Source organism: Dermochelys coriacea, chromosome 6, assembly GCF_009764565.3.
Source record: "Dermochelys coriacea isolate rDerCor1 chromosome 6, rDerCor1.pri.v4, whole genome shotgun sequence".
In the NCBI taxonomy this organism is placed as follows: domain Eukaryota; kingdom Metazoa; phylum Chordata; order Testudines; family Dermochelyidae; genus Dermochelys; species Dermochelys coriacea.
In genome coordinates this window covers 121961453-121984396 of record NC_050073.1, presented here as the reverse complement: position 1 = coordinate 121984396, position 22944 = coordinate 121961453, and the positions used below count along the sequence as shown (strand labels likewise).

Sequence of the window (22944 nt, the reverse complement as noted above, 5' to 3'; positions counted from 1 at the left end):
TTAGGTTTTTTTGAAATCCCATGTTTCGGAGCCTCATTAGACTCTGGTGTTTGAAAATTTGGACCCACCTCTGTGACCAGCCTCCCTGCCCAGGGGGAAAGCTGTGTAAGTTGCCAGCAGAGTACGCTTCTTATTTTAGCCACACCAATTTTTCTCCTCCTTTGCAAAAGGGCAGGTGATGCCCTGTAAGGGGAAGCAGATAATGCTGTGTATCACCTGAATTCCTGCGTGGCCGGGTTACTCCCGGGCTCTTGACAAAGCACTGCTGGCTCCCTGGCTGGGTGCATGAAAGTTTATTTGGCTGTCCCCCCATCCAGGTGAAGCACTGCCTCCAGCAGTCTCACTCAGCCAGTTACTGGTAGCACATCACAGCGGTATTCCCGCATCAGAGCTACCTTCTTTCAGGGAGGCTCTGGCAGGCTGCAGGCTCCAGTCAGTTCCTGGCCCTAGCCTGGCCTCTCCCTCACAAAGTGAGAGCTGGAAGCCTGCTGTCCTTTCCAGTCAGCCCCCAACTGAGCTCAGCTCTCCCCTCCATGCCTGACACCTACTGCAGGGGTAGCAGAGCGGGGCTGGCTGAGCCCAACGCTACTCATTAACCCTTTCCTGGCCCGTGTAAGGTTTGTATAGCCCATTGCGTCCACCCGTGTGTATTCTCACAGCAGAACTCCATCTTGTTTCACAGAGGGTAGACATCATGCCAATCGAAACTCAGCTGGATCGGGGAACTGAGGCCCTGATACCGCTGTCATTCCTAAAACCTCTCCTATTCTCGCAGCCAAAGACATTCCCCCAGTCACCAGACTCCATTCTTTTTGGGAAAAAGAAAAGGAGTACTTGTGGCACCTTAGAGACTAACAAATTTATTAGAGCATAAGCTTTCGTGAGCTACAGCTCACTTCATCGGATGCATCCGATGAAGTGAGCTGTAGCTCACGAAAGCTTATGCTCTAATAAATTTGTTAGTCTCTAAGGTGCCACAAGTACTCCTTTTCTTTTTGCGAATACAGACTAACACGGCTGCTACTCTGAAACCATTCTTTTTGGGGAATCTCAAGAACTCAATTCAATTCTTGCTTAAGTTGGTTATTGAGATCCTCCACTTAGTCCGAACTGCCATTTTTCTTAGCTCCTCTGTGCAACCCGTGTGTGGCCTTTGGCTGATGTCTTCTCAAATGGACATTCAAGCCTCTGGCAAAGCCAGCTGCGATCCTATATCACTGTTTCCATTAATTCTCAGGCAGTTTTCACCCAGAGAGAATTTTAGCAATGGGATGGATGGCTGCTCTTCCTGGATGCAGAACAAAAGGAACGTTAAAAAGACCTTTGAATGCAGTTATCTGGATTTTGGCATCAAAAGATGAAGTCACGCGATAATTAAGCAGCAATGGGCTTGAATCCCCATCATCCTCAAACCTAATTTTGTAATGCTCCAAAATGGAGGTGGAAAAAACAACCTACTGAGCCGACAGACAGCTAATTATCCAAATGGCCACAAAACCCCTGAACCAAACAGACAAAGGGTGAAAGAGACCAGGGCCAGAGGTGAGGAGTGATTAGAATATGACCTCCCCTCCCCCCACTCCAGGTAGTTAGGAACAAGGTCAGATTGTTAAGGGGAGAGCTCGCGTCCATAAAACCATAATGGCCGAGGTCTCCAGAGAGGAAGGAAGAATTTCCCTGTGTGAAAACTCCACAGAGAATACGGCCCAGGGCACAGCCTCAAGACTTGGGACCGGATCCAAACTGACAACCTTCAAAGCCAGCCGTGGCTGGCAGAGCCGCCATCCACAGAGGAGTAACCTGATTCACATATCCTTAGCCAGCAACTCAGGGAGAATCCCTCTCCAAGCCCTAGACCACACTGGAGACAGTCAGTGTCACTCCCTGCCCGGGATAAACCACGCAATAGTATCATCTGGTTTTTGTAACAGGCCGTAGAGAGGAAGGAGCCAGAGCAGAGAACATGGCCAGCTTTGGAGGCAAGGGTGCCGGAACTGGGAGAGTCAGGGGGACATGGCCCTCCCACTTTCTGCCACGGGTCTCCCCGCCCCGCTCCTCCTCTTCCTCCCGAGGCCCTGCCCCCCCCAGGACAGGCCAGCAGCTGGAGCCCAGCAGGGAAGGCCAGGCAGCGTGGGGCACCATGCCGCAGACCCTCCACCTGCCTGGGGTGGGGGGCAAGAGCAACTCCCAGCCCATGTCCCCGCCCCCCAGGCCCCCTCCCCACCCAGGGCAGCTGGAGGGTTCGCGGATCCCCACTGCTGCCCGGCCACGCGGCTCTTACCATGGCCGGGCTACACAGCTCTGAGGCCCCATCCCTTGGTCAGAGCTGGGTCAGGGAGAGCCACGTGGGCAGCTGTAGGGAGCCACAAACCCTCCACCTGCCCTGGGCGGAGAGATTGTGGGGCAGGGACAAGGAGTGGGGACTGCTCTTGTCCTTCCCTCCCTCACCCCCCAGGCCAGGTGAAGGGTCCACGGCTCCCTGCTCACTCTGGCTTGGCCATGGTGGGGCCTCAGGTGGAAGAGGCCACAGGTGGAAGGGGTGGGGTGGGGCCATAAGGGGGGCAAAGGAAGGCGCCAACTTTTAGGAAGGATCCGCCACCACTGTTTGGAGGGGGAAGAACTTATCTCACACTTTTCCTTGCTCTCTTGCCTGGTCTGAGGTTGCCATAGGGTCCTTCACGCACAGGGCAATGCCAGCCTTTTGGATTGCTGTACTGCTCATTGTAAGGTCACCTGCCGGGGAGCATGCACACATCATTTCAGTGCCCTGCATACTTTTCCTGGATAACATATTGGCTCATCAGAAAATCCCAGCCTGAAGACACTGGCCTCCAGTCTCCTCCTTAGCTCAAGATCACCGATCCTTCAGGGAAGAGGAAGGATCTCACACCACACCTGACACAACCTGCCCCTGTGGCTGCTTTGCCCAGAGACGTGACACACACCAGTTCTCTTTTGGAAAGCCAGAGCACCCTGCTCCCTTTTGTCCCACTATCTCCCTGCATGGGGGCATTGCCTCAGCTAGACCCAATACCCAGAGATGGCAGATTTAAGCCACACTTTACCCTCCCAGTGTTGTGATTCTAGGTAACTTATCAGGCAAACTCCCACCCCAGGAAGAGAAATCCACCTGTGGCATCCTGTTTCGTCCATTTCCCACTGGTTTAATGGCATGAGATGCTGTTATTGATCTTCAATTGTCTGGTGCCACCTAGTGGTTACAAGATCATTCACAGACAGCTCCGTTTCGTGTTGCTAATTATCAGATCTCTACGGGAACTGGTTTTTGTGTTTCATGGGGAAATTCCATGATCTTGAAATGTTTTCTGTTCCGAAATGGGACATAACCAAAAAGTGTCAAAATTTTCCAGGAAATGAAATTCCAAGGGAAAAAGTGGTTTTGGGGTTGATAAACATTTTGATAAAACTGAAGGATTTCATTCCAATTTTGAACTTTTAAAACTTTTTTAATGTACTGAAAAACAATGAATTTCATTTCAAAAGGGAAAAAAAAATCAAAATGTCCTGTTCTGAAAGTGTCAAAAAAGGAAGTTTCAGCACTATTGAAACACTTTGTTTCAAGGGGGCAGGGGCAGAAGAAAGAGTTAAGTGTTCGATTTGCGTAAAAAGGGCATTTTTCATCAAAAAACCTTTTCAACGAAAAATGTCCGAGCAGCTCTACTCATTATCTTCCTTTCTCAGCACAGCCGCAACCTTCCTTCACTCTGGTCAGCAAGGTTCCAATGGAACAGACGTGTATTTGGACAGGCCTGAGGCATGGGGACAGGGGAGTAAAGGGGGAGCAAAGGACAGCCTTGATCTGACACTCGTGACATACCTGAACGCTCGAGCTCAGCTCTCATTTTCATTTTAATTAGGTTTCCCATCAGGGACTCTGTTGGCTCCCATTAAGAGGATTAGGCAGATGCTTGGTTGGAGCCTCGTTTCATAACAGCCACACTCACAGACGCCTGCTGCTTTCCCTTCCTTTTTTTTATTTCTACCTAAGGATCTCGCAGGCTCTTTCTGACATGCCCACACTAGCTGCAGGATAATGGAGTTGCCCTCTCAGACCAGACCAGATCATGCTATGGCATGGACAGTTTCCTTCCTCGCTCAATATGGTGCCACTGGTGAGGAGGCAGAAGATGTAATGACTCCCAGTGGAGATGTGTTACCACACATGTGATGAAATCTCGGCCCCACTGAAGTCAATGGGAGTTTTGCCATTGACTTTAGAGGGGCCAGGACTTCACCCACTTTCCCCCGGAGCAAGGATTGCTGTTGCAAACCCATGTAATAAGCATGACAGCAGCAGGGTCTGAACAGCTGGAGGGAAGTTCACTGGTTAAGTAAAAAAATACTGTTATAATAACAACAGCAGCAGCCCTCTCTGAGATTTCCTGTTTATTTTCAGGACTTTATTTAACCAAACAACAGCAGTTAGAAAAGCTTCCGGCCAGATTCCCTTCATGGGGTTTAAAAGGCCAGAAATGTTGAACAGTATCAAACCAAAGCAAATCACAAATTATATCTCCAGAGCTCTCTCTCCTGGGTTCTTGTTCACAAGCCCCACACTCTGTTCCTTGTCAAGGCTCTGCACAGAACTACTGTGGTTCAAGTTTGCTAGGACATCTGCTTACTGTACGTTGGACACTCTGGGCAGAAGGTGACCAAAGCAAGAAACCCCAGTCATGTCAGAGCACTGCTGCCAGTAGCAGGTGTGAGCCAGGATAATCACCAGCAACAGCAGTGGCAGGTTATTTTCCAAAGGGGAATGAGGGACACTGAGCCCATGTGACTCAGAAAGTAGTGCAGACTTCCTCTAAGGATCAATTCCACCCATCCTTCTTTACTCACAGATCACCTGATGATATGCGTGTATTGTCTTTTAAGATAACCTTCATCATTGTTATTGCTGTGTATAATTTATGCAGTGCCATAGATGTACATGAGTTACAACTGGCAAGAGACATAAAAAGCAGTAAGAAGAGGTGATTGACATACATTAGGAGCAAGAGAAAGACAAAGGAAAGTGTAAGTCCTCTACTTAGCAGGGAAGAAGAGATAACAACTGAGGACATCAAGAAAGCTGAGGTACTTAATGTCGATTTTGCTTCAGTCTTCACTAAAAAGATTTATGACCAGATACTCAACACAATTAATATTAACAACTGGGGAAGGCATGCAAGCCAAAACAGGGAAGAACAGGTTAAAGAATATTTAGATAAGTTAGATGTATACAAGTCAGCAGGGCTTGATGAAATTCATCCTAGGATACTTGGGGAACTATCTCAGAACCATTAGCAATTATCTTTGAGAACTCCTGAAGATGGGAGAAAGCCCTGAAGACTGGAAAAGGGCAAACATAGTACCTATCTTTAAAAAGGGGAACAAGAAGGACCTGGGAAATTATAGACCAGTGAGCCTAATTTCAATACCTGGAAAGATAGTAATTATTAAACAATCAATTTGTAAGCACCTGGAGGATAATAGGGTTATACGGAATAGACAGCATGAGTTTATCAAGAACAAATCATGCCAAACCAGCCTTATTTCCTTCTTTGATAGGATTACTGACCTAGTGGAAAGGGGGGAAGCAGTAGATGTGATAGACCTTGATTTTAGTAAGGCTTTTGACACAGTTCTGCATGACATTCTCATAAGCAAACTAGGGAAATGTGGTCTAAATGAAATTTTTATACGGTGGGTGCACAAGCGGTGGAAAGACCATACTCAAAGAGTAGTTATCAATGGCTTGCTGTCAAATTACAGGACCCCATTAGATAAGCCCTTCCACAGGTCTGTCCTGGGTCTGGTATTATTCAATATTTTCATTAATGACTTGGATAATGGAGTAGAGAATCTGCTTATGAAATCTGCAGATGACACCAAGCTGGGAGGGGTTGCAAGCACTTTGGAGGACAGATTTAAAATTCAAAATGACCTTGACAATTGGAGAATTGGCCTAAATTCAACAAGATGAAATTCAATAACGACAAGTGCAAAGTACTTCACTTAGGAAGGAAAAATCAAATGCACAGCTACAAAATGGGAAATAACTGGCTAGGCAGAAGTACTGCTGAAAAGGATCTGGGGATTACAGTGGATCACAAACTGAATATGCAGGATGCAGCTACAAAAAAGGCTAATATGATTCTGGGGGTGTAATAACAGGATTATTGTTTGTAAGACACAGGAGGTAATTGCCCATTCTACTCAGAATTGGTGAGGGCTCAGCTGGAGGACTGTGTCCAGTTTTGGTTACCACAATTTAGGAGAGATGTTGAATAATTGGAAAGAGCCCAGAGGAGAGCAACAAAAATGGTCAAAAGACCTGTCAAGACAGCTGCAGCGGCACAGGAGCTAGCAAACAGAGCTCTAAACAGGGGAGTTTGAGTGGGAGTTTGAAAAGGGAGTTTGGATTGTGGTGCTTGTTTGGGGTTTGCTTTTGCTGGGGGGGGGTGGTCTTTTTGGTGTGGCTTGTGTTTCCCAGATTAACAGGATTTAGGTGGGAAGGAGATGACAGATACAGAGGCAGCTGTGGGAGTGACTCCTGCAGTGAAAGACACATTGAGGATGACTGGATGTGGAAGCTGTGGTATGTACATGATCCTGGAGGGGGGAACCGGTAAGAGTTTTTTCTGCATGAAATGCCGTCTGATAGAGCTGATGGAGGAAAAGATCCGAGGTTTGGAGATGCAGGTGGAAAGTCTGGTTGAGTTTAGGAAGGGGTTTGAGCAGATGATGGAGCAAAGATATGAGGTATCTGAAGGGAAAAGCTCAGACTCACAGATGGAACCAGGGCTGGGGAATTTTGAGGAGAGACTGGATGAAGAAAGTGGTCAGTGGAAACATGTGACTCAAAGAACCAGGCAGAGAAAAAGACGGGCTAGTGAAGGAGAAATAGAGTTTAGGAACAGGTTTGCAGAGTTGGAAAATGAAGAAGGGGCTCAGCAGGTACTTGTTGAAGGTGGAAGGGTAAGGAAGAAGAGAAGAGAGGCTAGCCCTATAGAAAAAGGGGAAGAGTCAAGGGAGACTATACCAAATATGAGCCCCAGGAGGATACAGGATGGGTTGAAGAAGATTGTAAGGGAAAATAGGAATGGAAAGAACTTGCAGCCAGAGAGAACAGGGGAGACACTGGAGAATAGCACTGTCACCAGGAAAAGGCAGGTCTATGTGATCGGGGACTCTTTATTGAGAAGAATAGATAGGCCTGTAACTAGAGCTGATCCAGAGAATAGAAGGGTGTGCTGTCTTCCGGGTGCTAAGATACGGGATGTAGACCTGAGGTTGAAAAGGATCCTAAAGGGAGCGGGAAAGAATCCCCTAATTATCCTTCATGTGGGAACAAATGATACGGCTAGATTCTCGCTGGAAAGTATTAAGGGAGACTATGCTAGGCTGGGGAAGACGCTTAAGGAAATTGAGGCTCAGGTGATCTTTAGCGGGATCCTTCCTGTTCCTAGAGAAGGGCAACAAAGGTCTGACAAGATTATGACTGTCAACAGATGGCTTAGGCAGTGGTGCTATAAGGAGGGCTTTGGGATGTATGACCACTGGGAGGCATTCACGGACAGAGGTCAGTTCTCTCGGGATGGACTTCATCTCAGTAGGGAAGGAAATAGACTTCTAGGATCGAGGCTGGCACAACTGTCCAGAAGATCCAGAGATGTCCAGAAAATCTCCACGCCAGATTTTAGCATTGAGAGGGAAGAAGATGAAGTAAGAATGGATACAGCCGTGGGTAGGAGAATGTATATAAGGAGTGAGGGCGGTGTGGATACTAGTCTAATAGGTTATACTGGATGTAGAATGACTGTGCCTAATAGGGTACAAAATGTGAGCGAGGCCAAACAGCAAAAATTAAGTTGTTTGTACACCAATGCGAGGAGTCTAGGTAACAAAATGGAGGAACTAGAGCTACTGGTGCAGGAAGTGAAACCAGATATCATAGGGATAACAGAAACATGGTGGAATAGTAGTCATGACTGGACTACAGGTATTGAAGGGTATGTGCTGTTTAGGAAAGACAGAAACAAAGGTAAAGGGGGTGGAGTAGCATTGTATATCAATGATGAGGTAGAATGTAAAGAAATAAGAAGCGATGCAATGGATAAGACAGAGTCTGTCTGGGCAAAAATTACATTGGGGAAGAAAACTAGTAAAGCCTCTCCTACGATAGTGCTTGGGGTGTGCTATAGACCTCCAGGATCTAATTTGGATATGGATAGAGCCCTTTTTAATGTCTTTAATAAAGTAAATACTAATGGAAACTGCGTGATCATGGGAGACTTTAACTTCCCAGATATAGACTGGAGGACCAGTGCTAGTAATAATAATAGGGCTCAAATTTTCCTAGATGCGATAGCTGATGGATTCCTTCATCAAGTAGTTGCTGAACCGACTAGAGGGGATGCCATTTTAGATTTAATTTTGGTGAGTAGCGAGGACCTCATAGAAGAAATGGTTGTAGGGGACAATCTTGGCTCAAGTGATCATGAGCTAATTCAGTTCAAACTAAATGGAAGGATTAACAAAAATAAATCTGCAACTAGGGTTTTTGATTTCAAAAGGGCTGACTTTCAAAAATTAAGGAAATTAGTTAGGGAAGTGGATTGGACTGAAGAACTTATGGATCTAAAGGTAGAGGAGGCCTGGGATTACTTTAAATCAAAACTGCAGAAGCTATCGGAAGCCTGTATCCCAAGAAAGGGGAAAAAATTCATAGGAAGGAGTTGTAGACCAAGCTGGATGAGCAAGCATCTTAGAGAGGTGATTAAGAAGAAGCAGAAAGCATACAGGGAGTGGAAGATGGGAGGGATCAGCAAGGAAAGATACCTAATTGAGGTCAGAACATGTAGGGATCAAGTGAGACAGGCTAAAAGTCGAGTAGAGTTGGACCTTGCAAAGGGAATTAAAACCAATAGTAAAAGGTTCTATAGCCATATAAATAAGAAGAAAACTAAGAAGGAAGAAGTGGGGCCGCTTAACACGGAGGATGGAGTGGAGGTTAAAGATAATCTAGGCATGGCCCAATATCTAAATACTTTGCCTCAGTCTTTAATAAGGCTAAAGAGGATCTTAGGGATAATGGGAGCATGACAAATGGGAATTAGGATATGGAGGTAGATATTACCATATCAGAGGTAGAAGCGAAACTGAAACAGCTTAATGGGACTAAATCGGGGGGGCCCAGATAATCTTCATCCAAGAATATTAAAGGAATTGGCACCTGAAATTGCAAGCCCATTAGCAAGAATTTTTAATGAATCTGTAAACTCAGGAATAGTACCGAATGATTGGAGAATTGCTAATATAGTTCCTATTTTTAAGAAAGGAAAAAAAGTGATCCGGGTAACTACAGGCCAGTTAGTTTGACATCTGCAGTATGCAAGGTCCTGGAAAAAATTTTGAAGGAGAAATTAGTTAAGGACATTGAAGTCAATGGTAAATGGGACAAAATACAACATGGTTTTACAAAAGGTAGATCGTGCCAAACCAACCTAATCTCCTTTTTTGAAAAAGTAACAGATTTTTTAGACAAAGGAAATGCAGTGGATCTAATTTACCTAGATTTCAGTAAGGCATTTGATACCGTGCCACATGGGGAATTATTAGTTAAATTGGAGAAGATGGGGATCAATATGAACATCAACAGGTGGATAAGGAATTGGTTAAAGGGGAGACTGCAACGGGTCCTACTGAAAGGCGAACTGTCCGGTTGGAGGGAGGTTACCAGTGGAGTTCCTCAGGGATCGGTTTTGGGACCAATCTTATTTAATCTTTTTATTACTGACCTTGGCACAAAAAGTGGGAGTGTGCTAATAAAGTTTGCAGATGATACAAAGCTGGGAGGTATTGCCAATTCGGAGAAGGATCGGGATATTATACAGGAGGATCTGGATGACCTTGTAAACTGGAGTAATAGTAATAGGATGAAATTTAATAGTGAGAAGTGTAAGATTATGCATTTAGGGATTAATAACAAGAATTTTAGCTATAAGTTGGGGACGCATCAATTAGAAGTAACGGAAGAGGAGAAGGACCTTGGAGTATTGGTTGATCATAGGATGACTATGAGCTGCCAATGTGATATGGCTGTGAAAAAAGCTAATGCGGATTGGGATGCATCAGGAGAGGCATTTCCAGTAGGGATAAGGAGGTTTTAGTACCGTTATACAAGGCACTGGTGAGACCTCACCTAGAATACTGTGTGCAGTTCTGGTCTCCCATGTTTAAAAAGGATGAATTCAAACTGGAGCAGGTACAGAGAAGGGCTACTAGGATGATCCGAGGAATGGAAAACTTGTCTTATGAAAGGAGACTTAAGGAGCTTGGCTTGTTTAGCCTAACTAAAAGAAGGTTGAGGGGAGATATGATTGCTCTCTATAAATATACCAGAGGGATAAATACAGGAGTCTCTACGTAAAAGAATGAATGGACACAAATCAGACGTCAAGAATTATAACATTCAAAAACCAGTTGGAGAACACTTCAATCTCTCTGGTCACTCGATCACAGACCTAAGAGTGGCTATACTTCAACAAAAAAGCTTCAAAAACAGACTCCAACGAGAGACTGCTGAATTGGAATTAATTTGCAAACTGGATACAATTAACTTAGGCTTGAATAGAGACTGGGAATGGATGAGTCATTACACAAAGTAAAACTATTTCCCCATGGTATTTCTCCCTCCCACCCCACCCCCCACTGTTCCTCTGATATTCTTGTTAACTGCTGGAATTAGCCTACCTGCTTGTCACCATGAAAGGTTTTCCTCCTTCCCCCCCCTGCTGTTGGTGATGGCTTATCTTAAGTGATCACTCTCCTTACAGTGTGTATGATAAACCCATTGTTTCATGTTCTCTGTGTGTGTGTATATAAATCTCTCCTCTGTTTTTTCCACCAAATGCATCCGATGAAGTGAGCTGTAGCTCACGAAAGCTTATGCTCTAATAAATTTGTTAGTCTCTAAGGTGCCACAAGTACTCCTTTTCTTTTGCGAATACAGACTAACACGGCTGCTACTCTGAAAAAAGGAGAGGGAGAGGAATTATTTCAGCTCAGCACCAATGTGGACACAAGAACAAATGGGTATAAACTGGCCACCAGGAAGTTTAGACTTGAAATCAGACGAGGTTTTTAACCATCAGAGGAGTGAAGTTTTGGAATAGCCTTCCAAGGGAAGCAGTGGGGGCAAAAGATCTATCTGGCTTTAAGATTCTACTCGATAAGTTTATGGAGGAGATGGTATGATGGGATAATGGGATTTTGGTAAGTAATTGATCTTTAAATATTCAGGGTAAATAGGCCAAATCCCCTGAGATGGGATATTAGATGGATGGGATCTGAGTTACTATAGAAAATTCTTTCCTGGGTATCTGGCTGGTGAATCTTGCCCATATGCTCAGGGTTTAGCTGATTGCCATATTTGGGGTCGGGAAGGAATTTTCCTCCAGGGCAGATTGGAGAGGCCCTGGAGGTTTTTCGCCTTCCTCTGTAGCATGGGGCATGGTTGACTTGAGGGAGGCTTCTCTGCTCCTTGAAGTCTTTGAACCATGATTTAAGGACTTCAATAGCTCAGACATGGGTGAGGTTTTTCATAGGAGTGGGTGGGTGAGATTCTGTGGCCTGCGCTGTGCAGGAGGTCGGACTAGATGATCAGAATGGTCCCTTCTGACCTTAGTATCTATGAATCTATGAATCTATGAAAGGCTAAGACTAAACAGGCCCTGTTTTTTAAGAAAAGACGACTGAGGGGGAACCTGATAACAATCTTCCAATATGTTAAAGGCTGTTATAAGAGGTGATCAACTGTTCTTCTTGTCCACTGAAGGTAGGACAAGAAATCATGGGCTTAATCTGCAGCAAAGGAGATCTAGGTTAGATATTAGGAAAAAATTTCTGTCAGGGTTGCTAAACTCTGGAATAGGCTTCCAAGGGAGGTCATGGAATCCCCATCATTGGCAGATTTTAAAAACAAGTTGGACAAACAGTTGTCAGGCATGGTCTCGGTTTACTTCGCCCTGCCACAGTGCAGGAGGCTGGACCTGATGACTTCTTGAGGTCCCTTCCAGCTCTACATTGCTATGATTCTATGAGGCTTTATAGGTAATTAGGACAGTGTCCATCCCCCAAGAGTACCATCACTTTACATTCCTTGATTTGGGGACTATGACCCAAGAATCTCTTACTGCCAACTGTCAAGGGGCTTACAGGAATCTCCTGATTCTGGTATGTACATTTGGGTTCGCCAAAGAATGTTGCATGAGTTCTCAAACAAGAGCCAGTGTCACGCTGGTCATTAGTATCATGAAATGTATGTACAGATAATGCGTATGGAGTTATGTGTCTAGACACTGAAAATAAGACCTTAAAGTCTGTATCATCTATTGTTTACATGTCAATTGAGCACTCTCTTCTTCACGGGTCACCTATCACGAGTCTGAGCTGAAAGCAAATGAAGGACTGTGAGGACATAAGAGGGAAAACAAAATCTAACAGGAAGAATTAAGGGGAGTGTACCCTATCTGGAGCTGTACATCACAAGTTCAGGCTTGGATGAAACCACTGGGGAGAACTTTGGATGCGAGAAACTTCTTTAGACAAGAGAGTGACTTGTTCGTTAAGTTTAGTCTCTAGAAAGCGTGTTATGATTTTGTTTTGTATGTAACCACTGGTTTCCAATATTCAGACCCACTATTATTTTAATCTCTAATCTTTGACAGGAAACCCGTTCTTGTTTTCACTGGAAATATATCTCAGTGCTGTGGTGTTGAACAAAGTGCTGGGCAAGAGGTGAATCTGACAAGCTGGTGTGTACTGTTCCTTTGGCAACAGCAGGCCTGGTGATTCTGTGAGTGTCCCATGGAGAAGGGGCTGGACACTGCAGGGGAGGCTCTGAAGACTCGGCTGTAGGGATGTACCTATTGCTTCCTGTCCAGGGAGAGTGAAACTTGCAGAGGCCTGGAAGGCAGTGCTTGTGCCAGAGGCTGGTGTTTTCAAGGAGCTGACCCACAGCAAGTGAAGACAAGATTGCTTCAAACTAAGGGCAGGTAGTGGTGAGATAACTCCCAACCCTGGGTACCCCTGGGAGTGTCACACGGGCATCCTGCTATGGCAGATTCTTGCCTCTTTGTGTCCAAGAGTTATTTCACCTTCTGCCACTGTCCTCATGTTTGCTGTAACTGCTCCTTTACTGTAGCTACCGACTGTTAGTGCCTAAGGGTGACTTTCCCCATGTAGTGGAGTAGGTAAACGGCTCTCGTTCTTGTTTCCAAGGTGTTATTCGTTTACCCCTCACACTACAAGCAACTCACACACAAGCCTCGTGCTCCCTGGCCCAGGAACTGTCATTTTGTTTTACGTCTGTACCACACTTAGCCCTGATCCCTGGGTGGGGCTCAGAGGAGCGTCTATAATGCAAATACCAAATAAGAGTTGTCCCTGATGTTAGCACGTTCCTTGCTCTTAAGACCGTATTTTGACACCTGCTGCTATTTATATTTCAGATTGGACTTGTCCACATTCATGCCCACTTGCAACCCATTTCTGATCTCATTTACATTGGTCCGGAATAACCCCAGTGCAGTCAATGGATTTACACCCAATGTAACGAAAAACAGAATTTGACTCTATGGGCCAGATCCTCAGTCCTGTGAAGGTCCCTTTTAATACGTGGTCAGAGTGGCACAAAAGGACTTAACACCTCCCTGGGTCAGCAGCAGGGGATTCCCTCCAGAGTGGCTCTATGCTAGTCCCTCCGGGGATGCTCTCCCAGTACAGGGAGGGCGTGTCAGGAACAGGAGGGGGCATTCTGGGGTCAGGGCTGGATAATACTGAGCTCCAGTAATCCTCGCAATAGAATGGCCCCTATGGATTTTTATCCACACGGCAATAAAAAACCTACGGCACCGAGTCTCAGAGCCCGGGTCCGCTGAATTAGGCACGTGGGACTATAAAATTGCAGTGTAGACACGTTCAGGTTCAGGGGAGAGCCCAGGCTCTGAGATCCTCCCCCGTCACGGAGTCTCTGAGCCCAGGCTCCAGACCAAGCCTAAATGTCTACACTGCAATTTTATACCACCATAGCCTGAGACCTGCAAGCCTGAGTCAGCTGACCCGGGCCAGGTCTTTTATTGCAGTGTAGATGTACTCTAAGGGGCTATTACAAGCCTGCAGAAATTAGAGCAGCCCTCGGTTGTCTGTATGTGCGTGTATATATATTGGATGAAATCCTCTCCCCATAGCACTCAATGCAAGTTTGGCCAGGATTCACCCACTGTATATATACACAGAGGTGCCAACATTCTAATGTTCCAGGGAGTGCTCGACCCCCATTCTGCCCCAGGCCCTGCCCCCACTCCACCCCTTCCCCCAAGGCCCCACCCCCACCCTGCCTCTTCCCACCACTTCCCACCCCATTCCACCCCCTCCCCTGAGCACGCCCCATTCTCGCTCCTCCTCCTCCCTCCCAGCGCATCCTGCACGCTGCAGAACTGCTGATTGCAGTGGGTGGGACGCGCTGGGATGGAGGGGGAGGTGCTGATCGGCGGGGCCCACTAGCAGGTGGGAGGTGCTGTGGGGAGGGGGAGGAGCTGATATGGGGGGCTGCTGGTGGGTGCTCAGCACCCACCCTTTTTTTTTCCCCATGGGTGCTCCAGCCCTGGAGCACCCACGGAATCGGTGCCTATATATATATATACACACATCAGTTAAACTTCCTCTCTTGTAAAAGGAGGACATGGTACAGGGTATGAACACCGCCTGCTTTTTAACCATGCAATGGAGCTTTGGCACTGTACCTTTTAATGCAATGGCCACCTCTACATATGATTGCAACATCACCAGGGACACCGCTTCCCCTGCAACATACAAGAGACACTGTCAATAGCGGTACATCACACACGGCCTGTCTGTCGGCAGAGGGGTCACTCATGGTCAACAGAATGGGTTACTCTCTATATATCATGTGTCTTCAGAGTCTCAAGCTTTGCCATCACTATGGACAGCGATGGTAGCTTTCCAATTTAACACGGTGAATTGTTCTGGCATTAGGCCTGCTATGCGGAAGGTAAAATTACACTGAATTTATATGTCACTACAAAAGAAATACCTAAGTATTTGATATAGAGACCTTCAAAAATAAAAAGCTTGTCTATGTTCAGTATTAATCTATTACAGAAGTCAATTTAATTATATTGTTCAGGGTGCGTGAGGACACCTGGAGCCTCACACTGGCATCTTTTCAGCTATTATTTAAATAGAAATAACTAAACAAATACAGGGACTGTAACAATATACTAAACTATACAAGAAATGTGCACCCTTGGTGCTATGGATATGTGTATTGTACTCACAACTGGCGTAGAATAGCACCACCATGTGGGCGGTCTCCATCAGAGCAGCATTAAAAGTTTCTTCTGTCAGGGTACGGATGAGTTCCAAAGGGAGTTCTCGCTTCCTGTCTCTGTAAACCGCTTCCATCACCTGGTCATCTTGAATTTCTACAGCAAATCAACGTACACATAAACATGAGTACACAGATGCAGCAGGAACTCAGCATTTGCGAGGGTTTGAAAAGACCGAAGAAACCAAGCAATTTATTAGGATGCAGATATATATTCCAGTAGCACCTGGAGGCATCAGTCAAGATCAGGGCACCATTCCACTAGATGCTGTACATACATACAACAAAGACAGTCCATAGTTCAAAGAGTTAACAGTCTAACTACGAGATGAGAGACAAGAAGTGGATAGGACAGGCAGATGGGGAACAAGAGAGAGACTGTTCTGATCAGTGTAATAAGCAGCAGTCAGGGCTTGCTACTGATATACTCTTTAGCACGGTTCTGCTAGGAACTCTGAGCTTCACTGAAGTGACTGAACGATGCAGAGTTATGCCAGCTGAGGATGTGACCCCTGGAGTACAGAACACTTTTAGCTAGGAATCCCATTCACATTTTTGTTTTCCTCAGACTCAGACTGGCTGTTTCTTTCTTCATTTTGGCAGTTTCCTTCAGATCTTCTGTGAAATTACTGGAAAACATGAACAACTTTCTAGGAATGTATTTTAAAGGAAGACTTACACGGGCACGTGCTCTCTAACACAAATGTAATTTGAGCACAGCACACATGGGCACTCAAAAGAGGGCAGCCTAGATTTTCAAAAGTGGCTCTGGATTTTGTGGGCCTGACCTGAAATACCTCAAAAGGGCCTAGTTTTCTGACAGTGACGAACACTCTCCCTCTGAAAACCAGGTGTCTCAAGTTGGACCCTTAAAAATTAAGGCACCCAAGCCATTTTGGATCACATAGGCCAGTGCGACTACAGTACTTCTATATATTTCAGAATGTCTCCAGCAAGGAGGCCCTACTTGTATGAGTAACTCTCCTTAGTAATTAACTAGCACGTGACTAAGCGTGAAAAGGAGAATACCAAACACCAGCGTTACCCTGATCATTATTGTCACTTTCATCCTCATCTTCCTGGATCTGTTCGGCCTTTATCTTGTCTTCCACCAGGGCTATTATTTCATCAGTATCTTCCAAAACCAGGTATTTGATCGGCACACCCTGGGGAAGAGAAAAACACCAGCTGGGACACGAGGGCATTTATGTGCACCTGTGCCCTGCAATGGCTGGAGTCGCTGCAATATAAAATGGAGTCAAGAGGGCACTCAATGGCACCATGTGGCCACTTTTTGTTTGGTTTTGGACATGTCAATAGACTTCTAGGGCTTCTATGGCTCCATACTCTCACATTCGGCAGCTGGAACATCAGGCATCCAAGTCGAGACGACTTTGTAGTTCCTTCTCCTGCCCAGAGGGTCGCTGTGGTGTCTGCTGGGTGACTCTCCTCTCTTCCCCTCTCCTATTCCCTGGCAAACTTACAGTCAGCACAGAGCAGCTGGCAAGAACTGGGAGCAGCAGCAACAAACTGGGGAGATAATGCTGCCAGAAGAACTACCCTGCCAACACCCTTTCCCCAGTGGGAGTTACCCTGCAGGGTTCTGTATTGGGACCAGGCAGTTCCTACTGTCTCTGGACTGTAGCTTTAAAACCCCATATTTATACTAATCTAGCGGGTTCCCAGCCCTGTGTTTTGCCATTAATGTGGTCCAGCCACCGGCACTGGTGAAAAAGGAGAACAGGAGCAAGCGTCTTTTTCATGTGGAACTTACTCAAAACATGCCTGATTGTTGCCGTACCTCTCAGGAAAGAGCGTCTGGTTTCCCTCCAGTGATGGAACTGTGTGCGCTTGGCTGCCGGCCTCAATCAGGAGGCTACATTAGCGTCACGTGAGCCGCCAAAAGCTGTCTAGCGGCTAACACCTGCTTTTGCAGATGTCTACAAATTAGGCAACACGTTCACTCAAAACTCTGCTCTTCAAGTGGATACCGTCGCCCGTCCATTTCAGACAAGCTACTGGGGCCACGAGCGGGTCCCCTGAGACGATCAAGAACGTTAATGAAATGCTGATGCATTATTGGTCTTCCCAGAAAATAAGAATTCTAACTAACGTTTGCAGTGGAGTAACCACAATCCTGACACAGAGAAGGATTCTAGCACAGAACCTTTCCTTTCCGAAACTTAGATTCGTGCCTGGATTCCACCTTCTTCCTCTGTTACAAACCATGTTACACAAAGCAGGCCTTTGCTTTATGAACATCTACGCTGCCGCCAAGAGGTTATTTTGTGCAGCATCACGAAATACCCTTATTCATTTTTATTGATGAGTTTGTGCTGTACAAGACAAACAATAGACAGCCCCTGCAGTCGCAACTTGCAATCAAAGTAAGACTGAAATCTATTTGAGAGGAATTGGAACCACGACTACAATCTTGACAGCTTTCTGTTTTACATACCTAAGGCAATCAAACAGTCCCCACCTAGAGACCACCTGGGCACCTCACAATCTTGTAACCTACTTTTTCTTCAAAACACCCCTGTGAGGCAGGGCAGTGCTATTACCCGCATTTTACAGGTGGGGAACTCAGGCGCCGAGCGGCTACGTGACTTGCCCATGGTCAGAGAGGAAATCTGTGGCAGGGCAGGGACTTGGACCCAGAGCTCCAGATTAGTGCCCTCACCACTGGATGATCCTTCTTCGGTGATAAACTTTTGAACAAATCTAGGCCCTGCTCCTGCCCCTTCAGTTCCAGCAGGGTTCCCACGCTGGCAAGGGGTCCGACTGGAGGATCAGGCCCTTTCTGAGCAAGAAGCTGCTGTTGGCTTTTGGGATGAGCTCCCATTGATGGGTTTTACTTTTATACCAAAAGATTTCACTCCATACCACTATTTGTTATCAGAAAATGTCTCTTACTGGACTGGATTCTACATGGTCTGCCACTATTTCCCAGCTGTCTAACTAGGTACTTATCTGGCCTTGATGCCCAGAGCATCTGAGCAGCTCAGGATCATTAAGGATTTTATCCTCACAACAGCCCTGAGAGATAGGGAAACATCCTCCCCATTGTACAGATGGGAGACTGAGGCAAAGGGCAGATTAAGGATCTGTCTACACTGTGATTAAACACCTGCAGCACCTAGTCTGAGAGCCTGGTCAGTCGATGCCGGCTCACAGGGCTCGGGCTGTGGGGCTAAAAATTGCAGTGTAGACATTTAGCCATTGGTGGAGCCCGGACTCTGAGACCCTCCCGCCTCGCAGGGTCTCAGAGTTCGGGCTCCAGCCTGAGCCTGCACGTCTACACTGCAATTTTATAGCCCCGTAAGCCAAGCCCTGCAAGGCCGAGTCAGCTGACCCAAGCCAGAGACAGGTCTTTTATTGCAGTACAGCCGTACCCTTGGTTCCTGTGTGCTCTGTCACTCAAACCTGACCATTTCATCTCTGTCTGGGAACCTCTCACAAATTATCGTTCTGAGGAAAACAGGTCCTTGATGAAGAACAGAATCCTGGGTGTAACTGGATTGTGTTTACATGAAACCAGAAGAACAAACTGAATTGACATGTATTCTCATTCTGTCCTTGTTACCTTTCCATTCCCTTGTTTCTGTGGCTACTGGCTCATAAGGCTAGATGGCTGCTTTGACCTTCTGTATGTAAAAGACCTACCAGTACAGGCAAAGGCTTATCCGGTGTAATTTCAACAAAATGGATTTAAAAGGAAATTCATTACAGCAGAAATATAGTGAACAAGCTAGGGGCTCGTCCTATTGTCTCAGACAGCAGAGCTGGAATGTGTGTGTCGCTCACCTGACAAGTGGAAAACCCAAAGATGAAGTTAGATTCAGGTCCCATCCTGAGTGCTTCGCACACACATGTGAGAAGTTCAGTGTATTCATTCCAACGTGCATTACCTGGCATTTATCAACACTGAACTTCATCCAGCATCCCACCTGCCCCCGTTCCCTAGCATGGGCAGGTCCCTCTGAAGGTACTTTACCTCTCACGCCACCCCAACATAGTTTCCTTACTAGGCTTTTGGGAGGCACATTGTCAAAGGCCTTTGTAAAGTCCAAATCCTTGGAGGCTTCAGGAGTCTTAAATGGTTCATAGGCCTCATACTGGCTTTCTGCACAGGGTGAATTTCACCGTATTTGTTTTGCCCCCAAAACACACATGAACATAGGAATGGAAGGGCCCAGCTGAATTATCGACTTCCAGTCCCAGCTATCACAGGTGACCTCGGCATACCATCCTGTTCATGCATTTATCAAGCTCCATCTTAAAGCCAGGGACTCTGTAGTGGGGAGGCTGTTTATTGAGCACCCCCTCATGGCCAGGGGTCGCTCTGCAGGAACCCTGTCCTGTTTAGCCCCATACACATGCAGGCTCTCAAGTGGGTAACGCCCCCTGCCTGGGGCTGCTTTAATAACGAAAGCCCTTCTTCGCAATCCTCAGGGCGCCAGAAGAAAGTCCATCACCACCCAGCAGGCCACACTTAGCTCTAGGGTTTCCTCTCACAGCCAGAGCTCTGCTTCTGCTCCAGGCTCCTCTCCCAGCCCATCCTTCAAGCTGTCCCTTGCTGGAGCTCAAACTTCTCACCCCAAACTTCTAGGCCCAAATTCCATTGGGGTTTCCCCATACGATCCTCCTGCTCCCCTGGGTTCCTCTGTTGCAGCTCTCTCGGTGTCTCAGAGTCTTCACCCTCTCCTGAGCTCCTCTCACCCCCTTCACTGCATCCTCCTTATAAGGCCTGGTCTTGCCCAGGTGTGACTTGGTCTGTGACTAAGGTTGGCCCTTAAGGGGTGAGCCACCTTGTTACAGCCTTGTTATAACACTTGCTTTCTCTTAACTCACAGAGGGCAAGTCTATGCTTACAATGCTGCAGCACTTTCGTGAAGACGCTCCTACAGTGACGGGACAGCATCTCCCTTCGGCATAATGAATCCACCTCTGCAAGAGGCGGTAGCTATGTGGGCAGGAGGCGCTCTCCCATCGACATAGTGCTGTCTGCACAGGGGTGTTAGGTCGATAGAACCGTGTCGCTCAGGGTGGTGGATTTTTCACAACCCTGAGTGACATACTTATACCGATGTACATTTATAGTGTAGACCTGGCCAGTAGCTCAGTGTCAGCAGCCATGAGCAGCCCTACGCTAACGAACCCGTGCTGTTACGCATCGATAAGAGAAGAAATGTCAGTTTTACACATCCAAGGGGATTTGTTAAAGAATAGCGAGGAAAACAATTGTGAAAAATAACACCTCGAACTTCTACCGGGAACTGTACTATGTTCAAGCAATCAGATTAAACGTGAACCAATCATGTCATGAATAAATACAATACATGAATAAATACTAACCTCTTCTGCTGTCTTGAGGGCCACGTTAGACCGGAGAAGAACATTCAGATCTACTGAGTCCCTTTCAAAATACAAATCAGATGTTAAACCGTGTCATGGATAAAGTAACAGTCTGCCCTGGCCACTGCCTAACTCATGGGCACTGGTGCTTCTCTAGAAGCACAGGGATGCTGTCAGCATCTGACCCCCTAATCAGGGGGAGATACCAGGCTACCTTTGCCCACCCCCTCCTCAGTTGTGCTGCGAGCTGCTCAGCCATAGCCTTGGATCTAGGTCAGTGTGTCTTGTATATTTCTTTCAAAGGAAAGCAGAGAAGCATGTGAATTGTTGCGGTGCAGTTTTGAAGGGCATGGGTTTCTTAAGTGGCATTGGCCTGACTCTGCTCCCACTGAAGTCAGAAGGAGTTTTACCACTGGCTGCAGGGAGAGCAGTTAGACTAGTGACTACTGAGGCTGCCAGGAGTCCCGGAGGTAGTTCCAGCAGGCATCAGAGAGGAATCTGATGGATGACCAAAGCCAACCCAGATGGAAAGGCTCTGCTCAAGCTGCCACAGTGCAACTTCTGAGAGGTCAGCAGACACGGCTTTTGCAAAGTGTGCGGCCATCACCCTGTTCCCCCTCCTCACAGAGTGCAAGCACATTGCCATGAGATGCCTTAGAGGTCAGTTACCAGGCAGCAAAAGGACAGGGTCTTCCAAGTGGCCTGCTCACTGATAATAGTATCACGTACAGCAATCAGACCCTACTTGGAGTTCTGTCATGCGGAGAGCCCAGTTCAGTCCAGCACACACTCTGGGTTAGCATCCACAACTCCTGTCCCTTCCTGGGTTTTCCTTTACTCATAATTTAAGAGCAAAACACAATCCTTTGTCTGAGCTTCTTCACAAATTGGCCATTTCTCTTTCCTGTGTTACCACACTGCCCCTCTGACTCGGAGAGAGGCATAAACTCTTTTACACTCCTGGACTGAAGCTAATGAGGCCAGCCTAGTCTGACTGCCAAGATGAGTCAGCAAAACAGTTCTGCATGCAGGGACCAATAACTTGACAACTTGTCAAGGGCCCTGTTCTGTTCTGATTTACTCTTGTATAAGTCCAGTGTAATTCCACTGATTTCACTGAAGTTATTTTGAATGTATATCGGTGTAACAGAACAGAACGTGTAGCACTTGTTAGTTGGCCTGAATACAACACAAAGATATAAGTCACCTTCAAAAGAAGGATTGCTTATACGAGATGTTAATATTACTGAGCTTAAATACCTTGATAAGAGGGCAACTCCTGCTTTCCCCAGCAGCTGCCATGCAACAAACTCAGCAGTTCTCTTATCAACTTCATAGGTCTCCTTCTGACTGAGAATAAATACCAGTGGCAGGCCGAGCTGTAGATGGACAGTTGAAACCTTTTCTGGATCTTCAGCAACTTCAGTCTGAGAAGAGATACAATTAAATGGTTAAATATCTTCACAGTCTATGCTAGTGATCACACATAGGTGATCAACAAGCTTAGATTTAGATAATTATGCCAAAGTAGGTAATGAGATAATATCTTAGTTTATCCTAAATAAATAGGATCCAATCACCCCCAAAACCAAAATCTGGATCATTGTCATCTGAATACGCCCATTAGGGTTGACATTTAAATGGAGAAGCATCTTGTGCAGTGAAATGCTGACAATTTAGGCTGAAATGTTCATAGATTTTAAGATCAGAAGAGACCATTGGGATCATCTAGTCCGACCTCCTGCATAACCCAGGCCATGGGTCTTCCCTCAGTTGCTTCCTGCTTCAAGTCCAAATGGTGTGGTTAAACTGGAGCAGATCTTTTGGGGGAAAACATCCAATCCGGATTTTAAAATTGCCACCACACCCCAAGGTCAGTTGCTTCAATGGTTAATTACCTTCACTATTAAAAATCTGCACCTTATTATCTGTGACCATTGACCCCCAGCACCCTAATCCCTATGATGGCTTAGAAATCCCACCAGGAATGAGCAGTACGACCTGGATTCTTTTTCCCTCCCCCTTTTCATCAAGCTGCTGCAGCTAACACATGACCACTGATCTTCTGCATGACAGACCCAGGCATGACTGATCTTCTACATGACTGTGCCAGGGCACAGTACGCCCCAATGAAGGGTGTCCCATGCACCCTGGGGGTCTCGTTCTGACCC

General features: G+C 46.4%; 1 protein-coding gene across 9 annotated transcripts in view; it reads right to left on the bottom strand.

Annotated features, from left to right (window-relative positions):
- TXNDC16 (thioredoxin domain containing 16) overlaps positions 1 to 22944 on the bottom strand; it is an 86951-nt gene that overhangs the window by 30236 nt on the left and 33771 nt on the right. For all 9 annotated transcript variants that reach the window (XM_038405212.2, XM_043516284.1, XM_043516285.1 and 6 more), the window contains 5 exons: positions 22034 to 22200; positions 20774 to 20834; positions 16461 to 16581; positions 15366 to 15512; positions 14811 to 14870 (listed from right to left, as the gene is read on the bottom strand). In XM_038405212.2, coding sequence (XP_038261140.1) covers positions 14811 to 14870; positions 15366 to 15512; positions 16461 to 16581; positions 20774 to 20834; positions 22034 to 22200 — 556 coding nt within the window. The remainder of the gene's footprint in view (positions 1 to 14810; positions 14871 to 15365; positions 15513 to 16460; positions 16582 to 20773; positions 20835 to 22033; positions 22201 to 22944) is intronic.